This window comes from Somniosus microcephalus, chromosome 2 (genome assembly GCF_052327205.1).
Source record: "Somniosus microcephalus isolate GS21.2 chromosome 2, FLI_Smic_1.0, whole genome shotgun sequence".
NCBI lineage: Eukaryota > Metazoa > Chordata > Chondrichthyes > Squaliformes > Somniosidae > Somniosus > Somniosus microcephalus.
The window spans coordinates 319,491,708-319,512,039 of NC_140988.1; the positions used below are offsets into that span (position 1 = coordinate 319,491,708).

At 46.8% G+C, this 20,332-nt stretch overlaps 1 protein-coding gene across 1 annotated transcript in view; it reads left to right on the plus strand.

Moving 5' to 3' along the window:
- The first annotated feature begins 15,573 nt into the window (after positions 1 to 15,573).
- lman1 (lectin, mannose-binding, 1) overlaps positions 15,574 to 20,332 on the plus strand; it is an 89,128-nt gene continuing 84,369 nt past the window's right edge. The window contains exon 1 of the mRNA XM_085974228.1: positions 15,574 to 15,794. Coding sequence (XP_085830354.1) covers positions 15,611 to 15,794 — 184 coding nt within the window. The 5' untranslated portion in view covers positions 15,574 to 15,610. The remainder of the gene's footprint in view (positions 15,795 to 20,332) is intronic.

Genomic DNA, 20,332 nt, shown 5'->3' on the forward strand with positions numbered 1-20,332 from the left:
GATGATAAGGCGCGGAGAATGTGTGCTGGATTCCATTGCTCTTGAGGAACTCCTCCATCTCCTGGGATGTGAACTGTGTTCCATTGTCGGTTACGATCTGCTCCGGCAGACCAAATTGCCCGAACATCTCTCTCAGAATCTCGATGGTTTTCTCCGTAGCGGTAGTGGACATTACTGCAACCTCCGGCCATTTGGAATGGGAGTCCACCGTGACCAGGAACATCGCACCTTCCACTGGTCCCGCGAAGTCCAGATGGATCCGTTGCCACGGTGTTGCCGGCCATTCCCATGGATGCAGTGGTGCTGCTCTTGCCGTATCCCTAGTTGTCTCGCATGATGGGCATGATTTCGCTTCAACTTCAATTTCATGATCCAGACCGGGCCACCAGAAGTAGCTTCGTGCCAGCTCCTTCATCTGGACAATACCACAATGTCCTGAGTGCAGCTCGTTGAGGACATGTTTCTGCAGCTTTGGTAGTATGATCACTCGCATGCCCCAAAGGAGGCATCCTGACATGACAGACAACTCCTTCCCTCTTGACAGGTAAGGTAGGAGCTCAGGTGGTGCGTCTGACACCCGTGATCCATCTCCTCGCATCACCCGATCCAGCACCTTGGATAGCGTAGGGTCCACTCTGGTCTCTTTCTTGACCTGCCGGGCCGTGACAGGGGCATTGCTCACCATGTCAAAGTAGAAAATCTTCTGCTCACAGCCTTCAGAGGGCACAGGCAGCGGAAGCCTCGACAATCCGTCCGCATTGCCATGTGCTGCTGACCTCCAGTATTTGATGTTGTAATTGTAAGCGCTTAACATCAGCGCCCAGTGCTGCATCCTGCATGCTGCCAGGGACCCTCCCTGTGTGTGGACCAAAGATCGATGTCAGAGGACGATGATCCATCAGCAAGTAGTGATGCAACTTTTTGATTCCAAAGATGATGCACAAAGCCTCTTTTTCGATCTGCGGGTATTTCACCTCCGCCTTGCTCAGGGACCTTGACGCGAATGCAATCGGCTTCTCTTCACCTGAGGGAAAGATGTGGGACATGACCGCGCCGACGCCATAAGGCGACGCGTCACAGGCCAGCTGAATCTGCAACGACGGGTCAAAGTGCGTCAACACTCTGGGGTCAGTCAAAGCTCCTTTGGCTTTCTTGAATGCAGCTTCGCACTCCTTCGTCCATGCCCAGGCCTTGCCCTGACACAGCAACTCATGTAATGGCTTCAACAGTGATGCCAGCTGTGGAATAAACTTTCCCTAATAGTTCAGGAGACCTAAGAATGACCGCAGCTGGCCGACATTTGTAGGTGCAGGAGCGTCGGCAATGGCTTTCACTTTCGACGGTGCTGTGTGTAGGCCATCCGCGTCGATGACATGGCCTAGGTACTCCACTGATGGCTTGAAAAATTCGCATTTGTCCTTGCGAACGCGTAAGCCATATTCTTCAAGTCTTCCCAGTGTCTTCGTCAGGTTCTGCAGATGCTCGTTGTCGTCCTTTCCTGTGACAAGGATATCGTCGAGTTAACATTGTACCCCTGGAATGCCGCTTAAGATCTGGTCCATAGCCCGCTGAAACAATGCTGGTGCTGACGTTATACCAAAGGGTAGGCGGCAGTACCTTTAGAGGCCCTTGTGGGTGGTGATGGTGAGGTACTTCTGTGAGTCCTCTTCTACATGCATCTGCAAGTAGGCTTGGCATAGATCAATCTTGCTAAACTTCTGACCGCCTGCTAGATCCGCGAAAAGATCTTCAATGATGGGGAGGGGGTACGGTTCAGCTGAGAGCACAGGATTCACTGTTACTTTGAAATCTCCACATAAGCGAACCGCGCCATCACTCTTCATCACTGGTACCACGGGCGTGGCCCACTCACTGTGTGAAACCGGCACCAGGACGCCTATCTTGACCAGACGCTCCAGGTCAGCCTCCACCTTTGGTCTGAGGGCGTAGGGAATGTTCCTGGCCTTCAGGAATCGTGGCTGGCTGTCAGGCTTCACCTTGAGTTTGACCGTAATCCCCTTCATACTCCCCAATTCTCCGTCAAAGACAGCCGCATGCTTTGTCAACACTGCCGCTAGCCCCGCCTCTTCGACTGACACCACATTCACTTTTTTCCAATCCAGATGAATTTTCTCCAACCATGGCCTGCCCATCAGGGATGGATAGCCACCCTTGACCACGTAAACTGGCAGCATCACGGTTTGTCCATTAAGCTCCACCTTGACCTCCGTCTTACCCAGCATTGGGACTGTTTCCCCAGTGTAGGTCTTTAAGATGAGCTTGGCCGGTGTCAGTGATAGGTGGTTCAGTTTTTCTTTGAATAGCTTCTCTGAAATCAAGGAGACAGCTGCCCCCGTATCCAGCTCCATTTTGACCGGTATTCCCTCTAGTAGTGGAGTGACTCCATAGCCTGATGAGCCTCCATTCACCATTAACACATGGAGATTCAGCTCCCCATCAGAGTCTGTGTCACTGTCTTCCTGTTCTTGTTTCACCATGTGTAGGTTTTTCTTTTTAGAACGCCAGTTGGATGTGTTTCCTTGCTTGTTTTTGTGTGTCTCTGTGTAGGATTGTTTGCTTTGCCCTTTACACACACGTTCAATGTGTCCTTTCTTTTCATATTTCCAACAGGTCAGGTCTTTACACCAGCAGTCAGATGGCTGATGACCTGACCTTCCACATCTGTAACACTCTCTGGCGCCCCTTGCATGCTTATCCGGTGTAGCTGCTACCCTGTGCACTCTTGTTGCAGCCCCCAACAGCTGTGCATCTTTAGCTGCTAACTCCATAGACACAGCGAGCTCCACTGCTGATTTAAGCGTCAGTTTGTCAGTCGTGAGCAAGCGCTTCTGTGTTGCTTCACATCTTAATCCACACACAAACCTATCATGGACAGTGTCATTTAGAGTTTCACCAAACTCACAATGCTCAGTTAGCTTCTTTAGCACTGCAACATATTCGGCTATGGACTCACCCTCCCCTTGGTTTCGTTTGTGAAACCTGAACCTCTCGGCAATCAGCAGCGGCTTGGGTGCAAAATTTGTTTCCAAAACTTCCACAATCTGATCATATGTCTTAGCGCCGGGCTTATCCGGGTGCATCAAACTCCGTAACAAGCCAAATGTTTTTGCTCCGATCACACTGAGGAACGTCACCACTTTCACGTCATCTTTAATGCCATTTGCAGTCACGAAAAATCCGAAACACTCTGTATAAGCACTCCATTGCTCCGCCGTTTCATCAAATGGTCCAAACGCTCCGGTTAGCATAGCCATTTTGTTTTCTTTTTCTTTCTCTTTACAGTCCTTTTCCTCCACTTTTAAAAAATTTTTTATAGTCCTTTTCCTCCACTTCGTTTCACTGTATCATTACTCTCCCCCTTCTTATTTGTGTAACACACGAACCGCCACCTTTACGAGGCGATTGCATCAGCACTAAACTGCGGGTGCGCCATTAAGAAAAGACAGGAACTTCTTACTTTAAACATCGCCGATTCCAGTGCAAAGTGATGCACAAGTCCGTCGTCCTCGTTGCCAGTTTTGTTGTGTCTCAAGGTGTTTTATACCCTTACCTATATAACAATTAAGAAGGACTCCAGGGTGGAGAGTTTAGTTAACGGCCATTTTATTTACAATGTGCTTCTTCACTCAATGCACTACATTTCCCATAGTGCATTGCAAATCACCACTACGGTCTCCCATGTGGGACAATTCTAATACACATTCAAAATACACAACACTGGGTAAAGGCACCAATCCTTGATCTGTGCTGATTCCCCAATGGTTTACTGGGTAAAGGCACCAATCCCTGATCTGTGCTGATTCCCCAATGGTTTACTGGGTAAAGGCACTAATCCCTGATCTGTGCTGATTCCCCAATGGTTTACTGGGTAAAGGCACCAATCCCTGATCTGTGTTGATTTCTCTGAAGGTTTACTAGGTAAAGGCACCAATCCCTGATCTGTGCTGATTCCCCAATGGTTTACTAGGTAAAGGCACCAATCCCTGATCTGTGTTGATTTCTCTGAAGGTTTATTGGGTAAAGACACCAATCCCTGATCTGTGCTGATTCCCCAATGGTTTACTGGGTAAAGGCACCAATCCCTGATCTGTGCTGATTCCCCAATAGTTTACTGGGTAAAGGCACCAATCCCTGATCTGTGTTGATTTCTCTGAAGGTTTACTGGGTAAAGGCACCAATCCCTGATCTGTGTTGATTTCTCTGAAGGTTTATTGGGTAAAGACACCAATCCCTGATCTGTGTTGATTTCTCTGAAGGTTTACTAGGTAAAGGCACCAATCCCTGATCTGTGCTGATTCCCCAATGGTTTACTAGGTAAAGGCACCAATCCCTGATCTGTGTTGATTTCTCTGAAGGTTTATTGGGTAAAGACACCAATCCCTGATCTGTGTTGATTTCTCTGAAGGTTTACTAGGTAAAGGCACCAATCCCTGATCTGTGCTGATTCCCCAATGGTTTACTAGGTAAAGGCACCAATCCCTGATCTGTGTTGATTTCTCTGAAGGTTTACTGGGTAAAGGCACCAATCCCTGATCTGTGTTGATTTCTCTGAAGGTTTATTGGGTAAAGACACCAATCCCTGATCTGTGTTGATTTCTCTGAAGGTTTACTAGGTAAAGGCACCAATCCCTGATCTGTGCTGGTTCCCCAATGGTTTACTAGGTAAAGGCACCAATCCCTGATCTGTGCTGATTCCCCAATGGTTTACTGGGTAAAGGCACCAATCCCTGAACTGTGCTGATTCCCCAATGGTTTACTCGGTAACAGCACCGATCCCTGATCTGTGTTGATTTCTCTGAAGGTTTACTGGGTAAAGGCACCAGTCCCTGGTTTGCCCTGATGTTTTACTGGAACAATCTTTCATGCTCTGGAATAATACTTCTTTTAACAGCTGGGCTTGGTAAACTGGATCTCTGTCGGCTACAGCTGTGGACAGAAGCAGCCTCCACCTCCAATGAGGTGCTCCCACTTCCCTCTTGCCACTTCCTCTGCTCTGCTCAGCTGTGCTCTGTACATCAGCTATATAGTGCTATTAACATACTGACTAGCTAAATCCCCCAGGGTGAGAATTACAACTTACTCTATCATAACTCTTCATAATCTTGAAGACCTTTATCAGGTTAACCTGAACCTGGTGAAAAAAGCCCTAACTAAAAAACAGAGAGTAGGAATAAACTGGTCATTTTCGGGTTGGCAGGCTGTAACTAGTGGGGTACCGCAAGGATCAGTGCTTGGGCCTCAGCTATTCACAATCTACATCAATGATTTGGATGAGGGGACCAAAATATAATATATCCAAGTTTGCTGATGATACAAAGCTGGGTGGGAATGTAAGTTGTGAGGAGGATGCAAAGAGGCTTCAAGGCATTATAGACAGGCTAAGTGAGTGGGCAAGAACATGGCAAATGGAATATAATGTGGAGAAATGTGAAGTTATCCACTTTGGTAGGAAAAATAGAAAAGCAGAGTATTTTTTAAATGGTGAGAGATTGGGAAATGTTGGTGTTCAGAGGGACCTCGGTGTCCTTGTACACGAATCACTGAAAGTTAACATGCAGGTACAGCAAGCAATTAGGAAAGCAAATGGTATGTTGGCCATTATTACAAGAGCATTTGAGTATAAGAGTAAAGACATCTTACTGCAATTATATAGGGCCCTGGTGAGACCACACCTGGAGTGTTGTATACAGTTTTGGTCTCCTTACCTAAGGAAGGATATACTTGTCATAGAGGGAGTGCAACGAAAGTCCACATAACTGATTCCTGGGATGGGGGGGATTGTCCTATGAGGAGAGATTGAGTTAGACTAGGCCTATATCCTCTGGAGTTTAGAAAAATGAAAGGTGATTGTTAGATCCGTGATTCTTAAAGTAGGATGTTTCCCAAGAACTACACGGAGGCTGTAACTTAACAATCAACAGGTGTTTACTGGAGTAGGGTAGTCTCAAGACTGGGAGTACAGAGGCAGGCTCAAGGCTTATATACAGGTGTGATCACTGCCGGTACTACAGTATACAGGAGCTGCAAAAGTAGTTCTCTCTTAAAGGTACATACACTACAATTCCTCCCCTTTTAGATTAGCAGTACCCATAATATGCAAATAACAATTAACACTTTAACATGCACATTAAACAGAAATAGTCCATTTATAGATTCAGTCTTTGGGATCAGCTTCCTGATCCTTTCTGGATAGCGCCTTACCTGAGGTTCTTGTTCTTGGTGCAGCGGCGATTCTGGCCCCCTTTCATCGGTTTCCACTGCTACTGTTTCTGAGGTAGATGCTACCAGTATGTCGGGTTCATCCCCAGGTACGCGAGACATGGGGTTGACTCGTTCCTGTGATTCTAAGATCTGGTTGACGTGGCGTCTCAAAATGTTCTCCCCGACATTCACTGTGTACATTAATGGCCCCTGCCGTGTGCATATCGTTCCGGGTTGCCATTTCTCTGTTCGGTAGTCACGGGCCAAGACTGGTTGTCCTACATTGAAGCTCCTTGTCGGCTTCTCATTGATGTGCTGGAATTGTTTATCCTCAACATTTCTTCGCACATTTGGTCTGAGCAAATCCAGACGAGATCTCAACCTTCGGTTAAAGAACATCATGGCCGGGGTCTGGTTGGCAACTGCATGTGTCGCATTTCTGTAGGCTAACAGGAAATTGTCCACCTTATGCTGCACTGGAATTTCATCATCGCACATGGCCTTTATCGCCTTTTTAAAGGTTTGTACGAAGCTCTCAGCCAATCCATTTGTGGCTGGATGATACGGGGCGGATGTGTAATGCCTTACCCCATTCCTTCTCATAAATTTCCGAAACTCTTCGGACACAAACTGTGGTCCATTATCAGAGCAAATCTGCTCTGGCAAGCCGTTCCTAGCAAATATGGTCCGTAGGACTGCAATCGTTTTCTCTGTAATGGTTGAGGACATTTTTATCACCTCAGGCCATTTCAAGTGCGCATCCACTGCTATTAAGAACATTGAGTCCATGAATGGACCAGCAAAATCAATATGCACCCGTTGCCATGGAGAGGAGGGCCACTCCCATGGGTGTAGAGGGGCATGTGGTGGTGCATTTTGGACCTTCTGGCATCCTGAGCAGCTCTTAGTTAGGTCCTCGATTTGTTGATCAATCCCCGGCCACCACACATAAGCCCTAGCAAGGCTTTTCATTTTCACCCCTCCCAGATGACCTTCGTGAAGCTCATTTAGCACTCTCTCCCTTAGCTTGGGTGGAATTACCACTCGGGATCCACACATCACTGTCCCCTGGCACACTGACAGCTGTTCTCTTCTGGATGAGAATGCTGGCAACAGTGAGTCGCCATGTGTTGGCCATCCCCTCACCGTCAAATCATATACCCGAGACAGTGTCGGATCATTGCGGGTCTCCTTCTCTATATCCGCGTTAGTTACTGGCAATTGTTCAATTATTGACGAATAAAATATCTCGATAGGGTCCACTGCTGGTGCTTCCTCCACAGTAGGCAGTGGCAAGCGTGATAGCCCATCAGCGTTTCCATGCTGGTCCGTGCCTTTATGTTCTATTTCATATTGGTTCGCCCCTAGAAAAAGGGACCATCTTTGTAACCGTTGTGCAGTCATCACCGGAACGCCCTTCTTTGGATTAAAGATGGAGACAAGTGGTTGGTGGTCAGTCAGCAAGGTGAACTTCTGCCCATGCAGATAGTGGTTGAATTTTTTTACTCCCCATACTAGGCTGAGGGCCTCCCTGTCAATCTGGGCGTAGTTGCGCTCGGCTGAGGTTAGTGACCGAGACGCAAAGGCTACTGGCCTTTCCAACCCGTCTGGGAATTTGTGCGACAGCACCGCTCCAATACCATAGGGTGATGCATCACATGCCAACCGGATTGGTAGTGCTGGGTTGAAATGGGCCAACACCTCTTTTGATGTGATGAAATCTTTGCACTTCTGGAAAGCTCGTTTACATTCGTCATTCCACTTCCATAGTACCCCCGTTTGCAGTAAGATATTCAGTGGGTGTACTACTGTAGACAAATTTGGTAAGAACTTATGGTAGTAGTTTACCAGCCCGAGGAACGACCTCAGTTGTGACACATTTTCCGGTGCTGGAGCCTTGACTACTGCCTCAATCTTTTCAGGGGACTTATGTAACCCCTCTTCATCAATAACGTGGCCACAATACGAGATATGCTTCTGGAAAAACTCGCACTTGTGGCGATTAGCTCGTAGCCCATATTCCTTTAATCTAGTGAGCACCTTCTCCAGGTTGGCGAGGTGATCACTGTCATTTTTGCCCGTGACCAGGATGTCGTCCAAATAACACTGGGTCCCTGGAATCCCTTGCAGGACTTGATCCATTGCCCTTTGCCAAATAGCCGGAGCCGATGCTACCCCGAATACCAGCCGGTTGTATTGATAGAGACCTTTATGAGTGTTGATCGTGAGGTATTGTTTCGAGGCTTCTTCTACCTCCATTTGCAAGTACGCCTGGGCCAGATCAATTTTGGTGAAGCGTTTACCTCCAGATAGCGAGGCGAAAATATCCTCAATCCGTGGAAGCGGATATTGTACCATGTGAAGGACTGGGTTCACTGCCACCTTAAAATCCCCATGGATGTGGACCTTCTTTGGTTCCCCAGGCATATTACTCTACGACCTCTTCATTACAGGGACGATGGGTATAACCCACTCGCTCCAGTCTACTTTGGACAGTACTCCTGAATGTTCCAGCCCTTCCAGCTCTGCTTCGATGGCTGGTCGGATCGCATAAGGCACCGGTCTGGCCTTAAAAAACTTTGGACTTGCATTTTCCTCTATTTTAATCGTTGCTGTTATGCCTTTTAGTGTTCTGAGTCCCTCCTGGACCACTTCTTGTGCGTCAGTTAACATTTTTGACAGTCGTCCAGTTGTGACGTCGTCATCCTTTTTGGCCTCAACCTTCAGTGCCTGTATGGAATGCCAATCTAATTGTATCTTCCGGATCCATTCACGTCCTAGTAGTGGTGGTCCTCCATCTGGCAATACATATAGATCCATTTTAGGTATTTCCTGGCCTTTGTATATAACTTTCACCCTTATTTTTCCTTTGGGGTAGACTTTTTTGCCCCGTGTACGTCTTCAAGACAATCTCTGTAGCTTTCAAGGTTATATGTGAAAATAGCCGCTTGTAGTCCCTTTGGTTTATGACTGTTAGGGCTGATCCAGTGTCCAATTCCATTTTCACTTGGACTCCCTCTATCTTGAGTGTGACCCAGATAGTCTGGTGATCCTCCATTTTAGTTACCTTATGCAGTTTCAGGCAACCCAGCTCCTTGCTTCCGGAGTCTGTATCACTTTCCTGTTCGTCTGAACTACTGTCCATCACCTTATGTACCTTTTTGTACTTCTCCTGTGGAGATTTCTTGCTGTTGGTTTTCTTCCCTGACCTGCAGACTCTTGCTATGTGTCCTGTTTTTCCACACTGTCTGCACACTTGGTCCTTGAATCAACAATCCTTCTGGTCGTGTGTTGTTCTGCCGCAGCGATAACACTTCCCTGCTCCATATGACATTTCATTGGTGCCATATTCTTGCGGTCTCCGTTGTATCTCTGCAGCGCCCCGTGCGGCTGCTTTGTGTGATACTGCCATGCTGAAAGCCTTGTCCAGCGTAAGATCCTTTTCTGATAGAAGCCGTTTCTGGGTTCCTTCACTTTGAAGCCCACACACAAACTTGTCCCTTAACGTATCTGTTAGTCCCACTCCAAACTGGCAGTGTTTCGATAACTTGCGCAGTTCCGTTAAATACTCAGCGTTACTTTCATCTTTATGCTGGTTCCTTTTGTGGAACTTAAATCTTTCTGCTATCAGCAGCGGTGTGGGGCTTAAGTGGTCCTGTAGGATTTCTACTATGCTTTCGAAATTCTTATCCACGGGCTTCTCTGGGGTTATCAGGTTTCGCAGTAAGCCATAAGTTTTTGCACCCATGGAATTTAACAAAACCAGTGCTTTCCTAGCATCTGGCACTTTATTCACCCTGCAGTACACCTCAATGCGTTCCACATATGTCGCCCAATTTTCGACTTCATTGTCGAACGCAGTGATACTGCCACTCTTCGCCATCCCTGGGTGTGATTTAACTGTCTAAAATGGCGTCTCCCGCGCTCTCCCTTCTTCTCCGCTGGCACAAAATGGCTTCTCCCGCGCTTTCCTTCATTCCCGCGCTCGCCCTTCTTCTCCGCTGCGGCTTCTAAAAATGGCGCCTCCCGCGCTCTCCCTTCTTCTCCGCGGCTCAATGGCGTCTCCCGCCCTCTCCCTTCTTCTCCCCGTGGACGCGGTTCTGCCCTTGAGCCCTGGCTGTGCTCTGCACGTTCTCCTGTGCGCCTTTCCCGTTGCCGTTGCTCGGTCCTGAACCCGGCTGCTGCTTTACCCTCTCTCTCTCTCTGTTTGTTTTTTCCTCGACGCCGCTCGGTTTTCAACCCCCGGCCGCACCCTGTACGCTTCACCCTCTCTCTTACCCCGTCGACGCTGCTCGGCTTTTCTACGCCGTCGGTCGGCTCCAGCCGCCGCTGTCCAGGACGGGTGTGCGCTGTACCTGTTGCCAGTCTGTTGCTGGATCGTCGTGGTTGGGGAACCAAGCCCGGCTCTCAACAGCCTCTCCTGCGATATTTACTCTCTGCCGGATGACTGGGCGGTTGCTCGTGGTCGCCGCCCGTGCTTCTGGCCTCGACTTTCTTCCACCGTCCTCCCGGAGCGAATCCTTGAAGGGAAATGCAGAGTTGCAGGCAGATTCTAATCGACCTCGTCGCCACTGTTAGATCCGTGATTCTTTAAATAGGATGTTTCCCAATAACTACACGGAGGCTGTAACTTAACAATCAACAGGTGTTTACTGGAGTAGAGTAGTCTCAAGACTGGGGTACAGAGGCATGCTCAAGGCTTATATACAGGTGTGGTCACTGCCGGTACTACAGTATACAGGAGCTGCAAAAGTAGTTCTCTCTTAAAGGTACATACACTACAGTGATCACATTGAAACATACAAAATTCTTACAGGGCTTGACAGGGTAGATGCAGGGAGAATGTTTCACCTGGCTGGTGAGTCTAGAACCAGGGGTCACATTCTCAGAATAAGGGGTCGGCCATTTAGGACTGAGATGAGGAGAAATTTCTTCACTGAGAGGGTGGTGAATCTTTGGAATTCTCTACCCCAGAGGGCTGTGGAGGCTCAGTCATTGAGTATATTCAAGACAGAGATCGATAGATTTTTGAATATTAATAGAATCAAGGGATATGGGGATAGGGCAGGAAAGTGGAGTTGAGGTAGAAGATCAGCCATGATCTTAATGAATGATGGAGCAGGCTCGAGCTGCTAAATGGTCTACTCCTGCTCCTATTTCTTATGTTCTTATGTTCATAAGTTTAATCCCCTCATCCCTTGTAACATCTTAAAAATCAGCAAGTGGGCAATGGACCATCGACTGTGATATTGAAACATACAGACCAGGAAAATCCTTGGTTTATTCTCTGGTCTGTGCTGAGTTAGCTCTTCAGAAGAACCAGAGGGGAGATGAGAAGAAACTAACACCCATTTCCTGCTCCCTTGACCCTATTCCCACCAGACTGCTGACCACCTAACTTCCCTTCCTGGCCCCCATGTTAGCTGATATTGTTCATATTTCCTTCTCCTCATGTACTGCCCCCCTCCCCTTCAAATCTGCCATTATCACCCCTCTCCTCAAAAAACCCACCCTTTACCCCTCTTTCCTGCAAACTGCCACCCCATCTCCAACCTCCGTTTCCTGTCTAAAGTCCTTGAACGTGGTATCACCTCCCAAATCCGTGCCCATCTTTCCCACAACTACATATTTGAATCCCTCCAATCAGGTTTCCCCCTGCCACAGTACTGAAATGGCCCTTATCAAAGTCACAAATTACATCCTATGTGACTGTGGCCATGGTAAACTAGACCTCATCGTCCTTCTCGGTCTGTCTGCAGCCTTTGATATGGTTGATCACAACGTCCTCCTCCAACGCCTCTACTCCATCGCCAGCTGGGTGGGACTGCCCTCGCCTGGTCTCATTTTTATCTATCCAGTCATAGCCAGAGAATCATCTGCAATGGCTTCTCTTCCCACTCCCACACCGTTACTTCTGCTGTCCCTCATAGATCTATCCTTGGCCCCCTCCCATTTGTCATTTACATGTTGACCCTCTGCAACATTATCCGAAAACACAATGTCAGGTTCCACATGTATGCTGACGGCACCAGCTCTACCTCACCACCACCTCTCTCGGCCCCTCCACTGCCTCTAATTTGTCACACTGCTTGTCCGACATCCAATATTGGATGAGCAGAAATTGTCTTCGGCCCTCTCCACAAACTCCGTTCCTTAGCCACCATCGCCCGACTCCATCCCTCGCCCTGGCAGCTGTATGAGGCTTAATCAGGCCGTTTGCCATCTTGGTGTTGTATTTAACCCCGAAATAAGCTTCCGACCACATATCCAGTCCATCACCAAGACCACCTACTCCCACCTCCATAACATCACCCCTGCCTCTGCTCATCTGCTGCTGAAACCCTCATCCATGTCATTGTTACCTCTAAACTTGATTAATCCAACTCCTCCTGGCTGGCCACCCATCATCCACCCTCCATAAACTTGAGCTCTGCTGCACATATCGTAACTCGCATCAAGTCGCATTTGCCCATCACCCCTGTGCTCGCTGACCTACATTGGCTCCCGGTCTGGCAATGCCTGAATATTAATATTCTCATCCTTGTTTTCAAATCCCTCCATGGCCTCACCCCTCCCTATCGCTGTAACCTCCTCCAGCCCTACCACTCTCCGAGATCTCTGTGTTCCTCCAATTCTGGCCACTTGCGCATCCCCGATTTCAATTGCTGCACTGATGGCGGCCATGCCTTCAGCTGTCTAGGCCTTAAGCTGTGTAATTCCCACCCTAAACCTCTCCGCCTCTCTATCTCTCTCTCCTCCTTTAAGACGCTCCTTAAAACCTGCCTCTTTGACCTGGCTTAATATCTTCTTATGTGGCTTGGTGCCAAATTTTGTTTGATAATGCTCCTGTGAAGCGCCTTGAAACGTTTTACTACTTTAAAGGCGCTATAGAAATGCAAGTTGTTATTTTTGTTGTTGAATGGCAGTAGCATGCCACAGCACCAACAATTACCCTTTTATAGAACTATTTTGCACCACAAGTTGCACAGGTTGCCTGCCACACAATATTGTCTTGTCCAAGTTATCAGACCATATCATTCAGACTATAACTAGTAATCAAACTTATTTCCAAAATTTACACATAAGCAAAGGAACACAGCAAAATACGGACAAGTATAATTATAAAATAACAAAGATTGAATCAGTCTGCAAGAGTTTGAAAACTTATTTTTCAAAGCTATTTGTTACTGACCCAACAAACTGCAAGGTTTGTGCATCAAGCTTTCAAAAACTGCCTGTTATGATGTTCGTATGTGGGTGCAGTAATGTTCCTGTCTACCACTGCAGGTTTCTGCCATTCACCAGGAATTTCCTCGGACCTTCTCCCACTTTGCCACTCTAACTTTGGCGGAAACCCCATTTATGCATATAAATAAAGTTTCTGCCTATTTACTGCAGAACTTCTGCAGAAGATATGGCAACAGAACGGGAGAAGCCCCATTGGAAATTGCTGCCAGTCTTTAGACATAACTAAAGCTGAATTGCAGATTTCAGGAATAGCAGCTATATATAGGAACATAGGAATGGGAGTAGGCCATTCAGCCCCTCGAGCCTGTTCCACCATTCAATGAGATCATGGCAGATCTGTATTTTAACTCCATCCATCTGCCTTGGCTCCATATCCTTTTATACTCTTGTCTAGCAAAAACCTATCAATCTCAGATTTAAAATGAGTAATTGAGCTAGCATCTACTGTTTTTTGTGGGAGAGTTCCACACTTCTACCACCCTTTGCATGAAGTAGTGCTTCCTAACTTCTCTCCGGAATGGTCTGGCTCTAATTTTAAAGTTATATCTCTTGTCCTATTCACCCCCACCAGCGGAAAAAGATTTTCTCTATCTACCCTGTCAGTTCCTTTCAAAATCCTAAAAACCTCAATCAAATCACACCTTAAACTTCGATATTCCAGGGAATACAAGCCTAGTTTATGTAATCCTTCCTCATGATCTAATCCTTGGAGCCCCGATAACATTCTGGTGAATCTGCGCTGCAGTCCTTCCAAGGCCAATATATCCTTTCTAAGGTGCGGTGCCCAGAACTGTACACAGTGCTCCAGATGTGGTCTAACCAGGGCTTTGCGTAGCTGTAGCAAAACTTCCTCTCCTTTATATTGTAGCCCTCCAGTTATAAAGGCTAACATTTCATTAGCTTTTTTGATTTTTTTTTGTACCTCATTACTACATTTTACTGATCTGTGCACGAGACCCTAAATCTCTTTGGAGCTCTACTGTTCCGAGCTTTTCACCATTTATTCCATCAACAGGTCTCTGCAGTGCCTCCACTGGAAGAGGAGTGTAATTACAGCCTGACTCGTTTTTAGAATTGCAGATTCCGTTATAAATGTGGACATAGGAATTTACAATAAAAAAAAGTTGATACGAATTCCAGATGTAAGATTTTAATATATTACGAGTTGATCTCCTGCAGTGTGGCACATGATGAGTCAGAGAATATTGTTACTCTTTGGAAGAAAGAAATATAGGGATTCAGGAGTAGTGTGGGAAGGGGTAAATGTAGTGGGAGGAAGCTTGTGTGGAGTATAAACCAATTGGACTGAATGGTTTGTTTCTGTGCTATAGATTCTATGTAATTCTTACTTATCTCTGATATATTTGTGTTGCTGTTTCTCTCTATCTCCCCTCTTTGCTTCTCTCTCTTCGGCTTTCTCTCCTTTTTGTGACTTATTTCCCTTGAGATGGGGCGGGGTGGTATGGCAGTATTTTAAGGGATTTGTGGAACCCAGAGGTCACATTGCACAATGAGTGATAGCTTACATTGGCAAAACTCATAATAAACGAGGGCACAGGAATTTATAATGGGAAAAAGTTGACACAAAAAGTGTGACAAAAATTTGAGAACAGGAAATCAAGTAGTGCAGACAAGTGCAAGCAGATTTAAGGTTTTTAATAGATAGAAAATTAAATAAATTACTGTTGCCTCTATTAGCAGATGAACTCTTAATGCATTTGTAGGGCATTCCTCTCTCCATTACAGGTAACATTGTTTTAAAAAGGTTAACGCCTCCATGAAAAAAAGTTAAACAAATGCAGTAAGTCCATCTGCTAACACTGCCAACAGTACTTTGTAGTTTTACAGCTGATTAGTTACCAAGCTTGGTTAGCCGCAAGTCTAACTGGTTAAACACAACATTTACTGGTTAAGTAGTCATGTTGACGATGCAGTTGATCAGTGTTGTCAAAGCTGAGACTCTGTGGTCCCCTCTCTCTCCCTCCCCCAGCCCTGCAGGCTGCACATGTTCTACGTGTGGGCTAGTCTGCGTACCCCTTGACCCGGGCTGAGCAGCGGCCGCACTGTCCAATGGGAAAGCGCCGTGTTGGCTCTAGCAGATCTCCCGGCGTGCCTCGGGCGCGGCGTCGGCAGTGCTAAGATGGCGGCGCGGGTAACGGTGACCGGCTTGTTCGTCCTCCTGCAGCTCCAGGTTTTGCTTCAGGGCATCGACGGCGGGGTAACCGCCGAGCTGCCAACCCGCCGGTTCGAGTATAAGTACAGCTTCAAGGGGCCTCACCTAGTGCACAGCGACGGCACCGTCCCCTTCTGGATGCACACCGGCAGTAAGTGGGAGCGGAGCGAGTCACTGTGTACATCACTAGGCGGTGGGTTTAGGCTAAGCTGCTCCCTGGGGGGTCGCGGCAGGTAGCGAGTTCCCCCGTGTCAGTCACTGGTCTAAATAAAGAAAAAGTTTGCGGCCGATCGCCACTTTGGCTTTCATGAAGTTGGTGCAGCTTCCCCAGAGCTGCCAGCAGCAGGAGTGAGAGTGGAGGTCAGAGAGAGCGAGACACATCTGGCTGGCGTTGAGCCTTTCTTTCAAGTATTGCACATTAGAATAGTTGACTTTTTTAAAAGCAAGAGTGCGCGCCACTACCAAATGAAAGCCCCAACGGGCCTTATTTTAACCGTTTTTCTCTCATCACTGGAACTGTTCAGGTTTTCTAAGTCCCTGGCTAACGGAGTTAAATTTAAATTAACATTACGTTATTTCTGTCTGTTTTGTATAGTGAGTGTACACAGGTAATAAAGTGTGTGTCTCTTTTGTTAAGTAAAAAAAGGCTTACTGAGATGAGTAAAAAAAAGTTGTCCAGTGTCTTTTTGTTTTGATGTGACTTTTCAGGCAAATCTGAACATTTTAATATTCCACTTGATTCTTGACTAAACCGTTCTGGGTGCATTCAGACATCCAGTACCTCTGTATATGGACTGCAACATACTGATTCTAGTGTGGAGTTAAAAATGCATGGAAGAAAATTATGTTTTGTTACATCCTTACATTGCTATATGCAACTACTGAACTTTATGGGAATTTTTGTACAAATATAATATTATAGACATAATATGGAGCCTTGCTTCATATAACTGAGTAGCTTGCTAGGCCACTTCAGAGGGCATCAAGTCAACTTTTATTTTATTTGTTCTGAGGATGTGGGTGTTGCTGGCATGGCTGCCATTTATTGACCATTCATAGTTGCCCTTGTGAGGGTGGTGGTGGGACTTCAGTTGCAGTCTGTGGTGAAGTTGCTGCCACAATGCTGTTGCATAGGGAATTCCAGGATTTTGACACAGCGATATATGTCCAAGTTAGGATGGTATTGGAAGGGAAACTTTGAGGTGATGAGGTTCCCATGCACCTGCTGCCCTTTCCCTTCAAGGTGGTAGAGGTTGTGCACTTGGGAGGTGCTGCTGAAGAAGCCTTGGTGAGTTGCTGCTGTGAATCCTGTAAACAGTATGCACTGCAACCACTGTACCCTGACAGTGGAGGGACTGGGTGCTGACCAAGTGGACTGCTTTGTCCTGGATTGTGTTGAGTTTCCTGAGTGGTGTAGTTACACTCATCCAGGCATGTGGAGGGTATGCCATCACACTCATGATTTGTGCCTTGTAGATTGTAGAGTAATGGGCCTGGTTGGAGTTGTCCTGCTGTATTGTGTGGGACATGATGTAATATAAGCCAGATTGGGCGAAGGTGGTAGATTCCCTTTGCTAAAAGACGGTGGATTTTTGACAGTCCAGTGACTTTTATGGTCATTTTTTTCTGGTGCTAGCCCACAAATGACTAAATTTAGTACATTTAATTTCACAGCTTTTCGCTAGTAGGATTTGAAATCAGAACCTCTGGTTTGTTAGTCCAGTATCATGACCACTACACCTACCCACGATGTCATCACAGATCAAGCACTGAGACTACACTGTGTCTGCCTTTGTTAACTCAAAGTAAAAAAAATCCCCAAATAATATATATTAAGTGCTGGACAGCGATGCTCCTGTCCAGATTTTCATAAGGCAGGGAATGTAATCATTGCAGAAAACATTTTCTTTCGCTAGAAATGTTTTTTCTTGCTTAGACAGTTTTATACGCTTAATGTACAAATATGGTAGCAATTCTTGGCATTATCAATTTGTACAGCTCAGTATATAACTTGCCAGTAGGTCAACAAATAAAAGAAAATATGTGGAAATAAAATCTGTAGATATTTTGCTCATGGCCCAGCCCCTGGCGGACTGAAGTCTGATGACCTTGGGCACTCTGTGAAATTCCTTTGCCGATTCCATTTTGAAAAAGCAATGACTGTCTATTCCTAGTAACTCTTAAGTTATAATTTGCACTAAAAGGTTTTTGAATTATCCAGTAATTTGAATTAAGTAATGTGACTAACATAGCAAAGTATAAGTTTAGTGCTGAAAAAATGTTTAAACTATCAGATAATTTGAATTTAAGTGGAATAGACTGTACATCATAACCTATTGCAAGAGAGTAACATGTTGAGAGGTTGGAGTGTTGCCATGAATGGTCAGTTCTCACTTTATTAGCATCTTCTCAACCTTGCTTTATCCATCAGCCTGTGTTCTATATACGATAGCAAAATACTGCGGATGTTGGAAATCCGAAATAACAACAGAAAATGCTGGAAAAACTCAGCAGGTCAGGCAACAACCGTGGACAGAAATTTGAGTTGACGTTTCGGGTCGAACCCTTCTTCAAAACTGGAAAGAAAAGATGGATCGCAGGCAGGGCTGCGATCGAACAAAACTTAATAAAAGAAACAAAAGAAGTAAAAAAGAGACAATGAAAGGTGTTAGAAGTTAGACGAGATGGTAATAGGCTGAGATTGGGTGTAAAGTGTACTGGCAGGGCAAGGGATAGCTGCCAGGTGTGAGAGCGAAACAGAAGGGGGGGGGGAAGGAGTGGAAAAATTACAAGAAAAAATGAAATAGGGGCCGAGGTTATGATCTGAAATTGTTGAACTCGATATTGAGTCCGGAAGGCTGCAGAGTGCCTAATCGGAAGATGAGGTGCTGTTCCTCGAGTATACGTTGAGCTTCCGTGGAACAATACAAGAGGCCAAGGACGGTGAGGTCCGAGTGGGAATGGAGCGGTGAATTAAAATGACAGGCGACCGGAAGCTCGGGGTCACCCTTACGGACTGAACGGAGGTGTTCCGCAAAGCGGTCACCCAATCTGCGTTTGGTCTCCCCAATGTAGAGGAGACCGCATCGCGAGCAGTGAATACAGTATACTAGATTGCGAGAAGTACAAGTAAATCGCTGTTTCACCTGGAAGGGGTGTTTGGGGCCCTGGACAGTGGGAAGGGGGGAGGTATAGGGGCAGGTGTTACATCTCCGCTTGCACGGGAAGGTGCCAGGCGAAGAGGAAGGGCTGTTTGGGGTGATAGAGGAGTGGACTAGGGTGTCTCGGAGGGAGCGGTCCCTGCGGAATGCTGAAAGGGGAGGGGAGGGGAAGATACGTTTTGTGGTGGGATCACTTTGGAGGTAGCGGAAATGCCGGAGGATGATCGTTGAATGTGGAGGCTGGTGGGGTGAAAGGTGAGGACAAGGGGAACCCTATCGTGGTTCCGGGAGGGAGTGGCAGGGGTGAGGGCAGAAGTGCGGGAGATAGAACTGACACGGTCGAGGGCAGTGTCAATCACTGTAGAGGGGAATCCTCGGTTGCGGAAAAAGGAAGGCAAGTCTGAAGCACTGGTGTGGAAGGTGGCATCGTCGGAGCAGATACGACGGAGAAACTGGGAGAATGGAATAGAGTCCTTACAGGAAGCGGGGTGGCCCTATACCTCCCCCCTTCCCACTGTCCAGGGCCCCAAACACCCCTTCCAGGTGAAACAGCGATTTACTTGTACTTCTCGCAATCTAGTATACTGTATTCGCTGCTCACGATGCGGTCTCCTCTACATTGGGGAGACCAAACGCAGATTGGGTGACCGCTTTGCGGAACACCTCCATTCAGTCCGTAAGGGTGACCCCGAGCTTCCGGTCGCCTGTCCTTTTAATTCAACGCTCCATTCCCACTCGGACCTCACCGTCCTTGGCCTCTTGTATTGTTCCACGGAAGCTCAACGTAAACTCGAGGAACAGCACCTCATCTTCCGATTAGGCACTCTGCAGCCTTCCGGACTCAATATCGAGTTCAACAATTTCAGATCATAACCTCGGCCCCTATTTCATTTTTTCTTGTAATTTTTCCACTCCTTCCCCCCCCCCCCCCCCCCACCTTTCCTTCTGTTTCGCTCTCGCACCTGGCAGCTATCCCTTGCCCTGCCAGTACACTTTACACCCAATCTCAGCCTATTACCATCTCGTCTAACTTCTAACACCTTTCATTGTCTCTTTTTTACTTCTTTTGTTTCTTTTATTAAGTTTTGTTCGATCGCAGCCCTGCCTCCGATCCATCTTTTGTTTCCAGTTTTGAAGAAGGGTTCGACCCGAAACGTCAACTCAAATTTCTCTCCACGGATATTGCCTGACCTGCTGAGTTTTTCCAGCATTTTCTGTTATTTGTGTTCTATATACGTTGGCCCAGAATTTGCAATCGATAATAACAGTGAAGTAACGGTGTTTGCCGTTATCGCCCTTTTGAAACTGACTGCAACTTCAGGATGTAGCACATGCGCGTGTAAATGCAGAAATCCTGAAGTTGTGGTCAGACATTTACCGCTCTGACACTGGTTGCGCTGTGGCGTCTCTCTTCCCCACCACCCCCCCCCCCCCCAAAAAAAACCCGGCAGTAGCCAGCAATCAGTGACACTGATGAAAACTTTGGCTTTTCTGCAGTAATATCACTGTTAAATACCCCATTTAAATG